General features: G+C 40.4%; 1 protein-coding gene across 2 annotated transcripts in view; it reads right to left on the reverse strand.

Moving 5' to 3' along the window:
• LOC128858622 (fibroblast growth factor receptor 1-A) overlaps window positions 1–19,752 on the reverse strand; it is a 72,894-nt gene that overhangs the window by 14,803 nt on the left and 38,339 nt on the right. For both annotated transcript variants that reach the window (XM_054095041.1, XM_054095040.1), the window contains exons 2-3: window positions 12,226–12,303; window positions 427–659 (exon numbers count right to left, since the gene is read on the reverse strand). In XM_054095041.1, coding sequence (XP_053951016.1) covers window positions 427–659; window positions 12,226–12,301 — 309 coding nt within the window. In that variant the 5' untranslated portion in view covers window positions 12,302–12,303. The remainder of the gene's footprint in view (window positions 1–426; window positions 660–12,225; window positions 12,304–19,752) is intronic.

Below are 19,752 nucleotides of genomic sequence, written 5' to 3' on the forward strand. Positions count from 1 at the left end.
TTTGTGGGGTATGTAAAGTCTAAATGCTTTTTGGATAAACCAGCTTCGATTGATTCATTAGAAGCTAACATTACTAAAAATATTCATGAGTTACGGACCGAAGTCGTCCAGCGAATCATTCAAAGTTGATGTTTACGGTTGGCCGAATTACAGCGCAGTTGCGGCTAACATTTGAAAGGGATTATCTTCAAAAAATAAATGTCATGAATAGTTCTACAGAAAAATAATAAGGATTGCCCAAGCAATTTGAAATCCGATACCTCTAAATTGATCACCCTTTATATGCGGGTATTTTATAAAAATTAAATATATTAAAGTATCTAGTAGGTCGTGAAATTTTCAAAAAGGATAATAATGAGTTAGAAATAAATTGAATCTAGCTGTAATCGGTTTGATGGGACAGGTGAATTTAAAGGTTTTACTCACCGTTTTTCCTTGCAAGTCGTTAACTCTGCAATGCAAATGTACATTCGAGCTCAGTTGCGTGCTGACGTTTACTGTTGTGTAAGGATCAGCAAAAAAAGGAAAAGGTTCATGAGTTGTAGTCTCTGTTATTTCCGATTCTTCATCCTCTGGTGTGTCCGTAAAAGGAGATGAAAATTCTTGCCAAAAATTTTTTGGAAATGTATCGAAAGGATCTCCTGCTCTTGGACGTTTCACTATTAAATAGAGTAATTAGCATAAAACTTAGATTTTTAACAATAATAATAATAACAATGAATTTAATTAAGAGCAAAAATATTAATTATTTCTGCTTAGGCCACGCCTTAAACCCCATAAATGTCGAACCACCCTAGTGGAAACGCGACGTTACTTTCCTTTCAAATTTAATTATAACTTCAGAACCGAGAGCAGGAGGACAGTGCATTCAGCCATCAAAGGAATCCATATAAAGGTAAAAACTTAGAGTTTTAGATATACATATATAGGATACTTATATAAATTTACATTCAATACTTTAATATCAGAAGTCCGGCGACAGAAAGCGTCTATTGTAAATACATTTAAAGTTTAATGAAAATCAAAAATTTTACGAATATTTTTTTGATTTCAAGGCGGCAGGGTGTTGCTGAGGCCGTTGATTTATAAACTTCGACAGATGGGAATATCCAGCAAAATAACAAATTTGGTAGAAAATATCTACGCGTATACAAGATTAGGGGCTTGGACGGGAAAGGAAGTATCCGACTATTTTGAAACCTGCACTGGTGTGAAACAAGGATGGCTGTTGTCGCCTTTACTCTGCACTTTATACCTATATCATCTACACGACTATTTGGAAGGTGGACTATTGGTTAATGACCGATGATATTGTTCTCCTGGCAGAAAACCCTAAGGTCATGCAACCCATGATTAATAACCTGGAAAAATACAGTGGAATGTGGAAGTAAACCCAATTAAATCGGAGATGAAGGTCTTTAAAGGAAGTGGACGACTTTCTCAGGCAGAAAAATGGTCGTACCAAGGTAGAGAAATTAAAGTGGTATCATTCTTGCACCTAAAATTGCGTTCGGAACGCACTTAGAAGCCAGAAATACTACAGTAAAAGTTAATATTAATTGCACATGGAGATATTTCTTAGCGAAGTCATTCATTTCATTAAAATCAAAATGGAAGCTCCTCAATCTACAGAAAATGGAATTTTTACACTACTTTGCAGTTAATCACGGAACTATGATTTTTTAGTTCATTAACAAATTGAAGTTGATCGGTTTTAATATAAAAGTTAGTAACATCTGGACATAAACTTTCCACATTTCTGGACATTATTTAAGCTTTAAGATAGAGCTAGTTCTCAATGGATCCATCTAAGATTGGCGTGAACTACACGCTAAGACCATAACTGATACCTAGATTGAAGTCAACATTAGGGAAGAAATACCGTGGAACATTATCGAGATAAACATGTACACGTTCACTTGTGTAGCACTTCAAAATATCGTTTATGAAAATGCTAAATATCTGTGAAGCTTTCTTTACTATTTTCCAATATCCAATGTAAAGGGAGTAAAGGGTGGTCTATATAGTGGTTTAATTTCAAAAATTAAAAAAAATGAATAGAAATAAATATTTTAGGAAATTATTTGTTTATTCGAAATAGCAAACATTATATTATTATTAAAACACGATCTCATTCATGTGGCTGCTTCGGCTGGATTCACAATAGCGTATTATATTAATATACATTAATCCAGTTTCCTAAAACTTGGTGATGGTTTCTGACTCTATCTCTTGAATGGCTTGCTTGATATTCGCCTTAAAGTTCTGAATCGTTAATCGATTGTTCGCATATTTTCGGTCCTTCATGGCACTCTACAAAAAAGTCTACCTCAACTCCGAGGTTGAAATGGCTGGAAACAAGACTACCGAACTTGGCGCTCACAAGATCGATTGTGGTAGGTTGTATGGTATGTCATGCCATTCTGCTGAAAACAAAGATCGCCCAGGTCCATGCCTTCGATTTTCGTCCACAAAAACCGTTTATATGCCTTGGTGCGCTCAACGTTTCCCGAAATGGCGTTTTCACAGAAAAATGGGGCAACGATACCAACGATCGAAAATCCGGACTAAACTGTCATACTCTGAGGACGAATTGGCTTCTCAACGATCACGTTTCCGATCCCCAGATAAGGCAGTTTTGTTTTTTAACTTTGTCGCCTAGATGAAATCGTGTCTTGTCAGAAAAGATGGGTTTGACTCCTTTTCAATAAACTCACGGTTTGGGCCACACATTTTGTTCCTGACCTTCTGTTAAGATTTCTTGTGGGGAACAGCTGCCAATGTTAAAATATCACATTGTTCAAAAACAGAACACACTTATGGGCTACCCAGTATACACAGAAGAATAGGGAGCAATAGAGAGTAATCGTAAACTCACAGCGGCGTTCACCGAGAGTACTTAGCCGAGCGATAATCCCACGTTCTTCGGCGTGGGTTTTTCTCAAAGAACTGTTTCATCAAAAATATTCCAATTTACTTTACATGTTTTGATTATTAATTCGGCGCCAGAGCGTTGCCCATATATTTTAACAACCAATTGGTTATGGCGTTCGGCCTTACTCTCAACTTTTTCTTTTCGCATTAATTAATTAACAAAGGCTTCTAAACAATTATACAAAATTTAACAACGTTAAGTTAACCTGAAGAGAATTACAAATGTGATTAATTCAGTGAAAGCTAATATTTATAGTAGCACATTGCAAAAATAGCGGAATTGGCTCCGCGATTGCTATCAACTTTGCAAAAGGCAATTCCGGCATAAAGTGAAAGTAAAATATCTTCAATTCTTTTTAACATTTTTATACATTTTTAATTTGTTATTTATCATTCGAAATTCAGAGAGAACGGAGGTTCGAATCTCGGTGAAAGACCAAAATGAAGAAAAAGTGTTTATAATAGCGGTCGCCCCTCGGCAGGCAATGGCAAACATCCGAGTGCATTTATGTCACAAAAAAGCTCTTTGTAAAAATATCTGCCGTTCGGAGTCGGCTTGAAACTGTATAGGTCCTTCCATTTGTGGAACAACATCAAGACGCACGCCGCAAATAGGAGGAGGAGCTCGACCAATCAACCAAAAAAAGGGTGTAAGCGCCAATTATATATATTTAATATGTAATAGGTCTATTTATAAGTTCGTGCGGTTTTACAACAGATGGCGTAACTTGATTATTATTCCATCGATCCACATTTCCAAACATTCATTGGAGAGCTACTGTCGTAAGGCACAAACGTCAGTATAAGTTTTTTATTTGAAGCGTAAACAACAATATTTTTACCACACTTGAAAATGTCGAATTTCGTGCCAAATAATGTGTTTTTGCGGGGAATTCTTCTTCATTATTTTAATATGAAGAAAAAAGCAGCCGAAAGTCATCGTATCTTGGTGGAAGTTTATGGTGAGCATGCTCTATCTGAGCGAACGTGCCAGAAGTGGTTTGCACGCTTTAAAAGTGGTGATTTTGGCTTGGAAGACGAAGAACGCGAGGGTGCGCCGCCAAAGTTCATGGATACCGAATTGGAGGAATTGCTCGATCAAGATCCGGCTCAAACGCAAGAAGAGGTTGCAAAAACTTTGGGAGTTGATCAATCAACCATTTCCAAACGTTTAAAAGCCATGGGAATGATCCGAAAGGTAGGCCATTGGGTGCCGTATGAATTGAAGCCAAGAGACGTTGAACGCCGTTTTATGGCATGCGAACAACTGCTTCAACGGCACAAAAGAAAGGGTTTTTTGCATCGAATTGTGACTGGCGATGAAAAGTGGGTCCATTACGACAATGCAAAACGTCGGGCAACGTATGGATACCCTGGCCATGCTTCAACATCGACGTCGGCGCAGAATATTCATGGCCTGAAGGTTATGCTGTGTATCTGGTGGGACCAGCTGGGTGTTGTGTATTATGAGCTACTGAAACCGAATGAAACGATTACGGGGGATGTCTACCGACGACAATTGATGCGTTTGAGCCGAGCACTGCGAGAAAAACGGCCGCAATACGCCGATAGACACGACAAAGTTATTTTGCAACATGACAATGCTCGGCCCCATGTTGCACAAGTGGTCAAAACATACTTAGAAACGCTCAAATGGGATGTCCTACCCCACCCGCTGTATAGTCCAGACCTTGCGCCATCCGATTACTATCTCTTCCGATCGATGCAACATGGCCTGGCTGACCAGCACTTCCGTAATTACGATGAAGTCAAAAAATGGATCGATTCGTGGATTGCGGCAAAACCGACCGAATTTTTCACAAAGGGAATCCGTGAATTGCCAGAAAGATGGGAAAAAGTAGTAGTAAGCGATGGACAATATTTTGAATATTAAATTTGTAACCATTTTACGTCAATAAAGTTTCAAATTTCGAAAAAAACCGCACGAACTTATTCATAGTCCTATTATATACATATATATACTTAAACAAACAATTTTTTATTCAAAATTTTTGTCATTTGTAAAAAACACACCCCATCAGATTTCTTTTTTTTTCATTAAAGCTGGGACTATGTTCAGTAATCTCTGAAATGTTCATAGTAGCGATACTTCGATCGATTTGCAAACGGACGTAATACGAGTCCGTACGCTAGCTATACTTTTAAGTGACACTACAAATCAGTTGAAAACTTTGACTTACTGTTGGGAATATTCGATATTTAGGTCATGGAGTTACCATCAAGGATGGTTCCATGTGTAGGGAAGGATGGTTCCATGTGTAGAAGTCCACGCAAGTGGGGAAAGTTACTGATCGCCATTCACTTGGGAGTGGCCAGGACGATTCTTCTACATATGGTTCAAGCAGCTCACAACGTCCGGGATTAGCCCACGTATCCTCTGGTTAGCTTCCGAACACCCGTTCGGGAGTGAGCTAACGTGAGAAGGCGAAGCATCCCAGCATAGCTGGTTGTGCGCTGGGTTTGGGACCCGCCACTTAAAAAGCCCCCCCAATGAAAACAGCAACAAAGCCTCGGATGAGAACTTCCAACACTGATGACGACCCCTGCAAACGAAATAAGGAATACGATTTGAGGGCATGCACCTGGAATGTCCGGTCCCTTAATGGGGAAGGTGCCTCTGCCCGGCTGGTTGATGTCCTCGTGAGAGTAAAGGCTGACATCACTGCCATCCAAGAGATGCGATGGACGGGGCAAGGTAAGAAAAACCTAGGACCTTGCGACGTCTACTACAGCTGCCATGTAAAGGAGCGCAAATTCGGTGTCGGATTTGTTGTGGGAGAGAGACTTCGTCGCCAAGTACTGTCGTTCACTCCGGTGGACGAGCGTCTCGCAATAATCCGCATCAAAGCGCGATTTTTTAACATCTCGCTAATTTGCGCCCACGCCCCGACGGAAGAGAAGGACGATGCGACCAAGGATTCTTTCTATGAGCGCTTGGAACGTTCCTATGAGCGCTGCCCCTGCCACGACATAAAAATCGTGCTTGGCGACTTCAACGCCAGGGTGGGCAAGGAGGGAATTTTTGGTCCCACAGTCGGGAAATTCAGCCTGCACAACGAAACACCCGGCAACGGACAGAGGCTGATCGACTTCGCCGGGGCCCGAAACATGGTAGTCTGCAGCACCAGATTCCAGCATAAAAAGATACACCAAGCTACCTGGCTGTCCCCTGATCGAAAAACGCGAAACCAGATCGATCATGTTGTGATAGATGGAAGACACGCTTCTAGTGTATTAGATGTACGTACGATCCGAGGAGCCAACATCGACTCGGATCATTACCTTGTTGCAGCCAAATTGCGCACACGCCTCTGTGCAGCAAAAAACGTACATCTACCTACGCAAAGAATGTTCGACATCGAAAAGCTGCAATCACAACAGACAGCCAGAAGATTCGCCACTCGACTCTCACTCCTGCTCTCGGAGAGCACTGCCCAACACACCGGCATGCGCGAGCAATGGAGCAACATTTCTCGTTCCCTACGTACCGCCGCCGAAGAAGAAATCGGATTCCGGCGAGCCCGAAAAAACAATTGGTACGACGAGGAATGTCAGGCTGCCGCCGAAAGAAAAGATACCGCCTATAGAGCCACGCTGCGATCGGGCGCAACGCGAGCCATGTGGGATCGCTACAGAGAGCTGAAAAAGGAAGAGAGACGTATTATCCGACAGAAGAAACGTGAGGCCGAAATACGTGAGTGCGAGGAGCTTGAGATGCTGGCCAATAGGAACAACGCCCGAAAATTCTACCAGAAAGTTCGGCGGCTTACAGAAGGTTTTAAGACCGGGGCGTTTTCCTGTAAGAACAAAGACGGTGATCTGGTGACTGACGTACAGAGCAATCTTAAATTATGGAGGGAACACTTCTCGAACCTGTTAAACAGTGACAGCTGCGCATGTCATAGAGAAAGTGAAGATCCCGATACCCCAATCGTTGACGACGGAATTATCGTTCCGTTACCCGACCATGACGAGGTGAGAATAGCAATATCACGGCTAAAGAACAACAAAGCCGCGGGCGCCGACGGACTGCCGGCTGAGCTATGCAAACATGGCGGCGAGGAGCTGGTAAGGTGCATGCATCAGCTCCTATGCAAAATATGGTCGAATGAAAGCATGCCTGCCGATTGGAATATAAGTGTGCTCTGCCCAATCCATAAGAAGGGCGATCCTGCAATTTGTGCCAATTACCTCGGGATTAGTCTTCCAAATATCGCTTATAAGGTTCTAGCGAGCGTATTGTGAGAAAGGCTGAAGCCCACCCTCAACCAACTGATTGGACCTTATCAGTGTGGCTTCAGACCTGGAAAGTCTACCATCGACCAAATATTCTCAATACGCCAAATCTTGGAAAATACCCATGAAAGGAGAATCAACACACACCATCTTTTCGTCGATTTCAAAGCTGCATTCCACAATACGAAAAGGAGTTTCCTGTATGTCGCGATGCCTGAATTTGGTATCCCAGTAAAACTAATACGGCTATGCAAGATGACGTTGCTGAACACCAGCAGCGCCGTCATAATTGGAAAGGACCTGTCCGAGCCGTTTGATACCAAACGAGGTTTCAGACGGGGTGACTCGCTGTCGTGTGACTTCTTTAACCTGATGTTGGAGAGAATCGTACGAGCCGCAGAACTTAATCGCTCAGGCTCAATTTTTTTTAGAAGAGCGTATAATTGTTGGCGTAAGCCGATGATATTGACATCATCGGCCTTAACAACCGCGCTGTTATTTCTGCCTTCTCCAAACTGGATAAAGAGGCAAAACGAATGGGTCTGGTTGTGAACGAGGACAAAACGAAGTACCTCCTGTCTTCAAACAAACAATCGGCGCACTCGCGTATCGGCACTCACGTCACTGTAGACAGTTATAATTTCGAGGTTGTAAAAGACTTCGTTTATTTAGGAACCAGCATTAACACCGATAACAATGTCAGCCTTGAAATCCAACGTAGAATCTCTCTTGCCAACAAGTGCTACTTTGGACTAAGTAGGCAACTGAGCAGTAAAGTCCTCTCTCGACGAACAAAACTAACACTCTACAAGACTCTCATCATGCCCGTCCTAACGTATGGCGCAGAAGCGTGGACGATGACAACATCCGATGAAGCGACGCTTGGAGTGTTCGAGAGAAAGATTCTGCGTAAGATTTTTGGACCTTTGCACGTTGGCAACGGCGAATATCGCAGGCGATGGAACGATGAGCTGTATGAGCTTTACGGCGACATAGACATAGCGCAGCGAATAAAGATCCAGCGGCTTCGTTGGCTGGGTCATGTCGTCCGAATGGATACAAACGCTCCGGCTTTGAAAGTATTCGATGCGGTACCAGCTGGTGGTAGCAGAGGAAGAGGAAGGCCTCCTCTGCGTTGGAAAGATCAGGTGGAGAAGGACTTGGCTTCACTTGGTGTGTCCAACTGGCGCCGGTTAGCACGAGAAAGAAACGACTGGCGCGCTTTGTTAAGCTCGGCCAAAATCGCGTAAGCGGTTATCGCGCCAATTAAGAAGAAGAAGAAGTTACCTCATCTTTTCAGGCATGTGAAAATTGTCAAAATAATAATTGGACAACTAAGTGAAGACCAATCACTGAACTAAACTGATATAATTTATGGTTGGTGAAAGAAACCGTTAAAACTTTGACAATATGGTAAAATTGTATTTTATTGAAAGCGTTTGCTGTGTGCCCACAAAATTCTAATACGAATTCATTAAAGGTGGTGGCACCACACTAACCAGAATGTCATTACAAAAGAAAAAGAAAAGAACGGATAGCCGAAATTCAGTTGTCGTCATTATATTTTATGCTGACATTCGTGAGGATTTTACTATCTACTATACCAAGGCGAATTTTCTTGTCACGGCGTCATCGACTATTTGGACATAGGTATAGCAGTACACTTAACACGCGACACTTCGGTTTTATTAGTTTGTTTAGTTTGAAAATCACAATATCACCAAGCCATTCACTGATTATTTATAAATAAGTTACTTCTTTTCCTTTTGTTTGTTTATTTGAAGAGTTGGCGTCATCGGTTGTCAAAATCACGAAAAATAAAGTAGTGGTTTTTGGAAGGCATCACTCTCTGTATTCTGCACACCGTGACTCTAATATAGAAGAAGTTTTTTACTTTTTTGTCACTGGGGGCAGTTATGATAGTCGTAGTCAAAGTTTTCCATGATCTTTCTTAGTGTACAAAAAAATACCGTTAGCTTTTTTTTAGGGGTTTGGCTTTCCGGTCATTGAGAACGGTCATTTTGGCAGTGCACAAGCATATGACATATTTGACCAAAATATCTTCTGCAGCATATCATGAATCACTGTCAATTTTGTATATTCCCAGTGGATCCCTTTAATTTCTGGAAAAATCTTCTCTTTCAAAATACCACAATTTAAAATATGGTATACTTTTTCGAACACCGTTTAGCCGTTCAAGTCTAAATTAAAAATATCTATTTTATCTGGACTATGCGCTCGTACTGAGATCGATTTATCGGTTTATTTAATTACAACTTAATTATAAAAATTAACTGATAATAAGCTAAGTAAATGTTGAAAATGAATTTGAAAATACCACTGACATGAACGTTATATACGAGAATGTATGTATAAATTAATATATTTGTATTACATGTTTATGTATAGGACTATGAATAAGTTCGTGCGGTTTTACAACAGATGGCGTAACTTGATTATTATTCCATCGATCCACATTTCCAAACATTCATTGGAGAGCTACTGTCGTAAGGCACAAACGTCAGTATAAGTTTTTTATTTGAAGCGTAAACAACAATATTTTTACCACACTTGAAAATGTCGAATTTCGTGCCAAATAATGTGTTTTTGCGGGGAATTCTTCTTCATTATTTTAATATGAAGAAAAAAGCAGCCGAAAGTCATCGTATCTTGGTGGAAGTTTATGGTGAGCATGCTCTATCTGAGCGAACGTGCCAGAAGTGGTTTGCACGCTTTAAAAGTGGTGATTTTGGCTTGGAAGACGAAGAACGCGAGGGTGCGCCGCCAAAGTTCATGGATACCGAACTGGAGGAATTGCTCGATCAAGATCCGGCTCAAACGCAAGAAGAGGTTGCAAAAACTTTGGGAGTTGATCAATCAACCATTTCCAAACGTTTAAAAGCCATGGGAATGATCCGAAAGGTAGGCCATTGGGTGCCGTATGAATTGAAGCCAAGAGACGTTGAACGCCGTTTTATGGCATGCGAACAACTGCTTCAACGGCACAAAAGAAAGGGTTTTTTGCATCGAATTGTGACTGGCGATGAAAAGTGGGTCCATTACGACAATCCAAAACGTCGGGCAACGTATGGATACCCTGGCCATGCTTCAACATCGACGTCGGCGCAGAATATTCATGGCCTGAAGGTTATGCTGTGTATCTGGTGGGACCAGCTGGGTGTTGTGTATTATGAGCTACTGAAACCGAATGAAACGATTACGGGGGATGTCTACCGACGACAATTGATGCGTTTGAGCCGAGCACTGCGAGAAAAACGGCCGCAATACGCCGATAGACACGACAAAGTTATTTTGCAACATGACAATGCTCGGCCACATGTTGCACAAGTGGTCAAAACATACTTAGAAACGCTCAAATGGGATGTCCTACCCCACCCGCCGTATAGTCCAGACCTTGCGCCATCCGATTACTATCTCTTCCGATCGATGCAACATGGCCTGGCTGACCAGCACTTCCGTAATTACGATGAAGTCAAAAAATGGATCGATTCGTGGATTGCGGCAAAACCGACCGAATTTTTCACAAAGGGAATCCGTGAATTGCCAGAAAGATGGGAAAAAGTAGTAGTAAGCGATGGACAATATTTTGAATATTAAATTTGTAACCATTTTACGTCAATAAAGTTTCAAATTTCGAAAAAAACCGCACGAACTTATTCATAGTCCATTATCTGTACATATCTTTATTAGATATCGATCTGACAATCGTTCTGGATGCGGCCGGCCTTCGATAGTCCAATTATTGCCATTATTTCAATTTTTTTGGTTGGTGTAACCCAAAATCTTAGGTTGGACTTAAATTCAAATGGAAACGAATTCCAATATGGGTGTGGATATAATTGACATCTACATCCTTAAATAGGCCGAGATCTTCCTCCAATTGGTTTGATGTGCGTTTTGATGTTGTTTCACTGCCTCCGAAAGACAAATGGTTCTTATGAGAGGTTTTTTCATGGCAGATATACACTTGAGAGGCCACCACTTTTGGGAAAAACTGTTTCTGCACATACATATTTTGGTATTTCTTGACAGCTTTGGATCCGCGTCAACCGATTGCCAGTCGCGGAAAAAACCATAACCAAACCGGCGGCCACCAAATACATTGTAATATTCTAAAACTCTTGAATTATATCTCAAGAAATAAGGAAGTGTGAAATTTGATAACATGTAAAATACATAAATAGTATAGCAAAACTAGGATGAAGTGAGTGTCTCCGAAAACAGAAAAATTAACTACTTTTTATCTATGGAAATACTTTTTCATGTGCAAATGAGTGTGGTTCTTAAAAACTCAAATGGAAGTTTTTCTCAGTTTCACCCCTCAATCGATAATATAATAGTACGGCTAAAGGTATCCAATATAAATTTTTGTCCGGATTGGAGACTGTTAAGAGTGTCGCAGATAGGAAAGTTCAGAGTATCTTACGAAGACTCAAAAATAAAGTCTAAATAATAATAAAAGAAATAAAATATAAAAGTATGTAAAGCAGATGTTTTGATTAAATTTGGGACCACTGGAATTGGTACTATTTTAGGAAATAATACCGTGTAAAAATTCCCTTTAAACAGGGAAGTTGGCGTTTTTTATCAGATTTATATACTCGTACAACTTGCTCATAAAAACAAAGGACACATTTTGAAAGTTGTCAAATACTGTAGAGAAAAATACACTAACATTACAGAGCAAACTTTATCGGAATCATTCGTGATTTAGCGTTAAAAAAATAGTTCCTGGCGAGTTGCTTAATTTAAACACTTAGACGGAAAAATATTATAAAACATCATTATTTTTTTAATATTTATTTATTTCTTATTTTTTGAGTCTCCATAGAGGAATCTGAACTTTGTCGGGACAAATATTTATATGTGACCTATTCGATTATATTAACTTTAGGAAACCTGATGTAAACATTTTCTTCCTCCATTTGAGGACCATCCTAATGTACATAGATTCTGGAAAATACTGGATTTAATGAAATATTCAAATTCATATTATCTTTTATATTTACTTACGTGGCGATGAGGCGGAACCGATATGCTGAAGAGTTGAATAAAATATTGCTATTATCCAAATTAGTTTAGATTCCATTGCTGTAAAATGCCAAAATCGTTTTAATTAAAATACTTACTATAAACTTATTATTGTGGAAATTTGTCGTAATTTAAGGAATTTTTAATAGTGAACCCTGGAACAATTATATAAGGCAGAAAAAGGTTTACACATACAATTTTCAATGAATATTTACTAATAAATAATACTGCCGCTACCGGGAGAGTGACCACAGGCGACGTTAATAAAATTATGAAACTTGTGCAGTTGTGAAACGATGTTTAAATGTATTGGAGCAATATTCGAATATTTCGAAAAGTCTCGACTGATAACCAGCAAATCACGAGGAAAAGTTTTATGATACGAATAATTGGACCGGGAAGAAGAATTACACAGTCCTGCGAGGTACAGTTTCTAAAACGGCTATGGGTGTTTCTTGAAGGTTTTTTTATGCTGAAAACGAATATGACCTTGAAAATGCTCCAGCACGTCAGGATTTTTGGCAATTTGAGGTTAAATAGTCAAAAAATGCAGATTTTGGCCATTTTTTTAATTTTTTTTTGAGCAAGGTAAAGTTTTTTTTTTAATTTTCCACAACGGCATCGTAAGGTACTAGTCTTCAGCTTTAAAATCCATTTTTAAAAATATTTTTGCGATTAATATAAAAAAAGTTATACTACTTTGAATTCGCCCTTTACAGGGGCGTTAGAGAGTTAGAAAGGTTGAATTTGCATATCTAAAAGTCTCCAATTCAAAATATATTAGAATAACTTTTTTTATATTAATTGTAAAAATATTTTTAAAAAAGGACCTTAAAGCTAAAGAGTAGTACTTTGCGATGCCGTTATGGAAAATTAAAAAAAACTTTACCTTGCTCAAAAAAAAATTAAAAAAATGGCCAAAATCTGCATTTTTTGACTATTTAACCTCAAATTGCCAAAAATCCTGACGTCCTTTTTTTATATTAATTGTAAAAATATTTTTAAAAAAGGACCTTAAAGCTAAAGAGTAGTACTTTGCGATGCCGTTATGGAAAATTAAAAAAAACTTTACCTTGCTCAAAAAAAAATTAAAAAAATGGCCAAAATCTGCATTTTTTGACTATTTAACCTCAAATTGCCAAAAATCCTGACGTGCTGGAGCATTTTCAAGGTCATATTCGTTTTCAGCTTAAAAAAACCTTCAAGAAACACCCATAGCGGTTGTAGAAACTGTAAAAAAGCGAGATTTCGCAGGCCTGTGTTATTATCAAATATAAGCTAAGGAATATGTACAAAAATACCTATAGAAATAAAAATTAAAACCAGTTTTTTATAAACAGTCCCTCCTCGTCAGACAAAGGTAAATCTCCATATGTATTTCTGTAAACCATCCGTTCTAATGTTCGAAGGCGCCATGAAAGAGTCTGCCTCTCCATGTGTAGGAAAACTTTGAAATGGACACCATAAAGTATAGGAGAGGCTCGGTTGTATACCCAGAATTTCAATAAGGCGGCTCGAAAGTAAACAAGCTATTAATAACATCGGGATTTGAAGATTTCTATTTATGTCTTTTCCAGGCAAGTGTATACAAAGGTACACAACCTTGTTATTTTGGGGAATGTTATTCAAAGCGTGTTTGTCTTGAGTGTAAATGCCACATATATAATATATATACAAGTATATATATTTATACCCCCATTTTGGCTGTTAGGCCGAGCACTTCCTCCTATTTGTGGAGTGCGTCTTGATGTTGCTCCACAAATGGAGGGACCTACAGTTTTAAGCCGACTCCGAATGTCAGATATTTTTTATGAGGAGCTTGTTCATGGCAGAAATACACCTGGAGGTTTTCCATTGCCTACCGAGGGGCGACCGCTATTAGAAAACACTTTTTCTTCATTTTGGTGTTTCACCGAGATTCGAATCTACGTTCTCACTGAATTCCTAATGCTAGTCACGCACCAACCCATTCTGCTACTGCGGTCGCCAATGCTACATGTTCACTTACAAAAATTTATTTAATTCGCAAGTTCTTCATCTACTCTTCTAAAAGATTTAAGTGCTTTTGCAAGATTTTTCACGTTACTGTTGGGCATTTGTTAAGGTACATAATTGCGGTACCATCCGCGAAGGTTGAATTTAACACATTTCCACATGTGGGAATATCAGGTGTAAACATACCCCTTGTTGGACTAAGAACGCTTCACTGTGGCACACTAGCCGTTATCAGAAATTATTCTGTAAAAAAATCATTTACTCTTACCGTGAATCGTTTGTCAGAGAGGTACGAATTGAAGATACTATGAAATTTTGAAGGTAGTAATGTCCTAATTTTATATAAAAGTCCTTCGTGACAAAACTTGTCAGTTGCTTGGGCAACGTTGCGAAAGATTACACAGGCCGGCAGCATCTCAGACCCAGAAACCGGACTATATATTTTCGAAGAATTTTGATGCGCTGAATCCAAATCTGGCCTCAGAATTGCTCTATCAGCTCTGGTTTTCGAGATATCCTAACCTAAAAGTGCAAAAAACACCGTTTTTGCCCATATTTGAGGCTATGTAGCCTTGCAGATGTTTTCTTTCACCAAAATTAAAAGATATCATCTTTAAATACAAACCTTCTTTTTTCTAATGGCGTTGAGTTTGCTCAAATATCATTTTTTTTCGCTGAGATATCGCATTTTGAAATTTTCATGTTTCTAAATTTTCCTACACCTGAAAATCGATTAAGATAACATAGACATGATATAGTCGATTACTAATTTTCTTGAATTGAGTCTTATTTTTCTTAAAATTTTGTCTGACACCATAAGTGTGCTAACTCACCAAACCTATCTAACCCACGGGTACCGAGTCACACACAGTCCTAACCCCTAGAAACCACCCCTACCATACCGCAAGTAGGCTAACCCACTTAACCCTGGAGACAGTACAGGCCAGATTTGGATTCAGCGCATCAAAATCCTTCGGAAATATATAGTCTGGTTTCTGGGTCTGAATGTTGGTTGAATTTTGTCGGCCTGTGTTATCAAGGATACTCGTTTTGTATAAATACCCTCCTTATTTCGGTGATATGCGATTAACCTGTTCAACACATTTGTGTTTCTCACGAAATCCAAATGGTATTATGCCTAAATTATTAAGAAACGGCTTTATTTTAGTTACCGGATATTTTTCAAAATTTTTCGAAAGGCAAGGCAACGTTGCGTCTTTTCCTGATTTGGTTATCACAGTATTGTCCGACCTTTTCGATATATATGTATATCAACATAGTTGTAGGTTGTCAAAAAAGTCTTGCGGTATTTCCGCAAGCTTGTCTTTGCAAGCGCGTAGTTCTAGTTGTATTAGTCGCATCGGTTCAATTGATTAATTGTTGTTTGCTTTTAGTCGTTCGTGAGTTATAGCGTCGCAAACATGGAGCAAAATAAAGAGAAAATACGGCATATTTTACAGTACTACTACGATAAAGGCAAAAATGCATCTCATGCTGCCAATAAAATTTGTGCATTTATGGACCCGATACAGTTTCCATTTCCACCGCACAACGATGGTTTCAACGTTTTCGTTCTGGTGCAGAGGTGATCGAAGATGCGCCACGGTCCGGAAGGCCTGTCGTCAAAAATTGCGATAAAATCGCTGAATTGATCGAAAGAGACCGGCATAGTCGCAGCCGTAGCATCGGCCAAGAGCTGGGCATGAGTCATCAAACCGTTATAAGCCATTTGAAGAAGCTTGGATTCAAAAAGAAGCTCGATGTATGGGTGCCACACGACTTGACGCAAAAAAACATTTTTGCCAGTATGGATGCATGCGAATCGCTTCTGAATCGCAACAAAATCGACCCGTTTTTGAAGCGGATGGTGATTGGCGATGAAAAGTGGGTCACTTACGACAACGTGAAGCGCAAACGGTCGTGGTCGAAAAGCGGTGAAGCTGCTGGCCAAGCCTGGATTGACGGCTAGGAAGGTTCTTCTGTGTGTTTGGTGGGATTGGCAGGGAATCATCCACTGTGAGCTGCTCCCCTATTGCCAAACGCTCAATTCGGACCTGTACTGCCAACAACTGGACCGCTTGAATGCAGCACTCATGCAGAAGAGGCCATCTTTGATTAACAGAGGCCGAATTGTCTTCCATCAGGACAACGCCAGGCTACACACATCTTTGGTGACGCGACAGAAGCTCCGGGAGCTCGGATGGGAGGTTCTTTTGCATCCACCGTATAGTCCGGATCTCGCACCAAGTGATTACCACCTATTTCTGTCCATGGCGAACGAGCTTGGTAGTCGGAAGTTGTCCACAAGAGAGTCCTGTGAAAATTGGCCCTCCGAGTTTTTTGACAATAGGGAAGCGAGCTTCTATAAGAGGGGCATTATGAAGTTGGCATCTCGTTGGGAACTCGTCATCGAACAAAACGGCGCATATTTGACTTAAATCGCATTATTATAACCAATTTTATGTACAATTGAAAATTCAATAAAAATACCGCAAGACTTTTTTGACAACCTATATATATTCAAGGTGGCGCAAAAGTAACCTTGCGATGTTTTTTGGCTGTAATTAAAAAAGAAAATGAAAAACTTTGATTCTTCTTGTGGTTTATTTTTATCTGGTTTTTAATTTTTTTGTCATGTAAATGGCCGCCGCCACAGTTGATTGCCATTAGAGCCCTTTTTATGGCATTTTCCATCACTTTGGCCAAAACTTCCAGCGATAGGTCCTCACATTCTTGACGGATATTGTCTTTAAGAGATGCAAGAGTCTGAGGCTTGTTGACATAAACTCGCGACTTCAAAAAGCCCCACAAAAAGAAGTCTGAAGCGGTCAAATCAGGCGATCTTGTTGGCCAGGGCAAATCGCCAAAACGGGAGATTAGGCGCCCGGGAAATGCATCCTTCAGCATATCGGTTGTGGCACGTGCAGTATGAGCCGTTGCACCGTCCTGTTGGAACCATATGTTTTCCAATCCCAATTCATCAAGTTGCGGCAAAAAGAACTCGTTGATCATTGCTCTGTAGCGCTCACCATTCACAGTAACCGTTTGGCCCGCGACGTCTTCGAAGAAAAAAGGTTCGTTGACTCCTCCAGCGAAAACAGCACACCATACAGTGACTTTGAGCGGGTTCGTGGGTTACACGCGAATTTTCAGTGCCCCAGAAGCGTAAATTTTGCTTATTTACGTACCCGCTAAGATGGAAATGGGCCTCATCACTCATGATTATTTTTGATGAAAAATCATATTCCTCTTGGTGGTGATTAAGGATGGCTTGAGCGTATATTAGACGCGATTGGCGGTCAGCAGCTAACAGCTGATGCACCGTCTGGACTTTGTACGGAAACATCTTCAAATCTTGTACCAAAATTCGCTGTAAAGACCGTCGACTGATACCCATTTGCGTGGCACGTCGTCTGGTCGATATCGACGGCGCTTCCATGACATCCTCGGCTACAGCAGCAATATTCTCTGCAGAACGGCTACTCCGGGGTCTGCCACGCCTGGCAGCATCTCGTGTTGTACCAGTCTCTTCGAGGTGAGCGGCTAAACGTCGCAGTGTTTCACCAGTAGGCGTTGGACGGCGAGGAAATCTGCGAAGAAATTCACGTTGTGCCAAATTCACCGACCGATTATTGGTCAAAAGCGTAACATTGTTTATTAACGTGTATTTCGCATGTTTTTACTACACAAATGTCAAAACAGAACTGACATTAGGGGTCAATCGCAAAATGTATAGCATTTTCTGATAGGAGGATTACTTTAGCGCCACCTGTTATATACAAATGTCGGAACGTTGTTTTCAATCATTATTCCTTTTGACTAATTTCACAATTTATGCAAGCAAGTTCTGATCTAGTGCTCGGCGCAATCTTAACTGCCTGACCGCCTGACGGACTTACGAAACGGAGCCTGTATAATTTCATCACCTCATTATTCTATTGCTCTCTTCGTTTCACTTATGTATTCCGCGCCTTACGACCAGACCTTACTCGACAACAGAGTCCGTCTCTTTTCCTCTGTCGTTCTGCACAAAGTTATGCTTGCAGAAATATGGCGCCACCGAAAAATATACACACACGTACAATGGTCATACCTAGCTCTTATTGTGGAATTGGTACAATGGGCAAATAAGCCTATTCTGTGACATACATATATATATAATTGGCGCTTACACTCTTTTTGGGTGTTTAGCTGAGCTCCTCCTCCTATTTGTGAGGTGCTTCTTGATGTTGGAGGGACCTACAGTTTTAAGCCGACGTCGAACGGCAGATATTTTTTATGATGAGCTTTTTCTTGGCAGAAATGCATTCGTAGGTTTGCCATTGCCTGCCAACGTGTGCCATTGGTGTTTCAGCGCACGCACCAACCCATTCGGCTACGGCGGCCTTTTCGGTACCTTAGGAAAATATGCCAATTTTAGTAAAGCTTTGAAAGGTTTTGCGACTAGAAAGGTAGCAATATTGGGTAATTCAATCAGCATCTCTAGAGTAATGCCGTCATATCCACGTGATTTTTTGTGGATCGAACATTTGTTTTATATTTTTAATTTCGAACTCTCTTGTTTGATGTGGCTTATCAATACACGCTGCCAATGATCCAAGTCGATGTTGTGCCCTCGGATCACACGTATATCTAAAACACTAGAAGCGTGCATTTCATCTATCGCAACATGATCGATCTGGTTTCGCATTTTTCGGTCAGATGACACCCACGTAGTTTGGATTATTTTTTCACGCTGGAATCTGGTGCTGCAGGCTACCAAAAAACGAGGACACCAACCAGCCGGGGAGAGGCACCTCCCCATTCCCCATCCCCTATCCTGGGATGCTTCGTCTTCTCACATTAGCTCGCTCTCAAACGGGAGTTCGGTATCTACTCAGAGGATACGTGGGCGAAGCCCGAAAGTTGTGAGCGGCTTAGGGGTTTTCCCCCGGACAATCAGGGGTTTTCCCCCACTTGCGTGGACTTCTACCCACAGGACCATCCTCCTCATTTAGATGCGACATAAATATTATTTAGATCGGATTAAACCCACGCCCGCTTTTTATATGTCCGTTCGAATTTAGGGCTTCCTTCCTTATTTGTTAATAACATTTACCTAGAGGGTGGGCCATGTAAAATTTGCTTTTTGAATCGGCTATAAAAAAAAACTAATCAATATTTTTGCAAGCTTTTATTTTTATTTTAAAGATTGAATATTGTCATTTATGAATGAAAAATAATATTGTTTAAATGACTGCCACGACTGGCTTTACAGTAGGCCATTCGATCAACCCAATTTTTCAGCACATTTTCGATTGTTTGGGCTCCAATTTCATGAATGGCAACTTCGATTTCGTGTTTTAAAGCGTCAAAGTTGCACCGTCCTGTTGAAACCAAATGTCGTCCATGTCATCCTCTTCAATTTTTGGAAACAAAAACTCGTTGAGCATGTCACGGTAATGCTCGCCATTTACTGTAACCGCGGGTCCTCGCTCATTTTCGAAAAAAATGGCCCGATGATGCCGCCAGACA

Source organism: Anastrepha ludens, chromosome 3 (genome assembly GCF_028408465.1).
Source record: "Anastrepha ludens isolate Willacy chromosome 3, idAnaLude1.1, whole genome shotgun sequence".
NCBI lineage: Eukaryota > Metazoa > Arthropoda > Insecta > Diptera > Tephritidae > Anastrepha > Anastrepha ludens.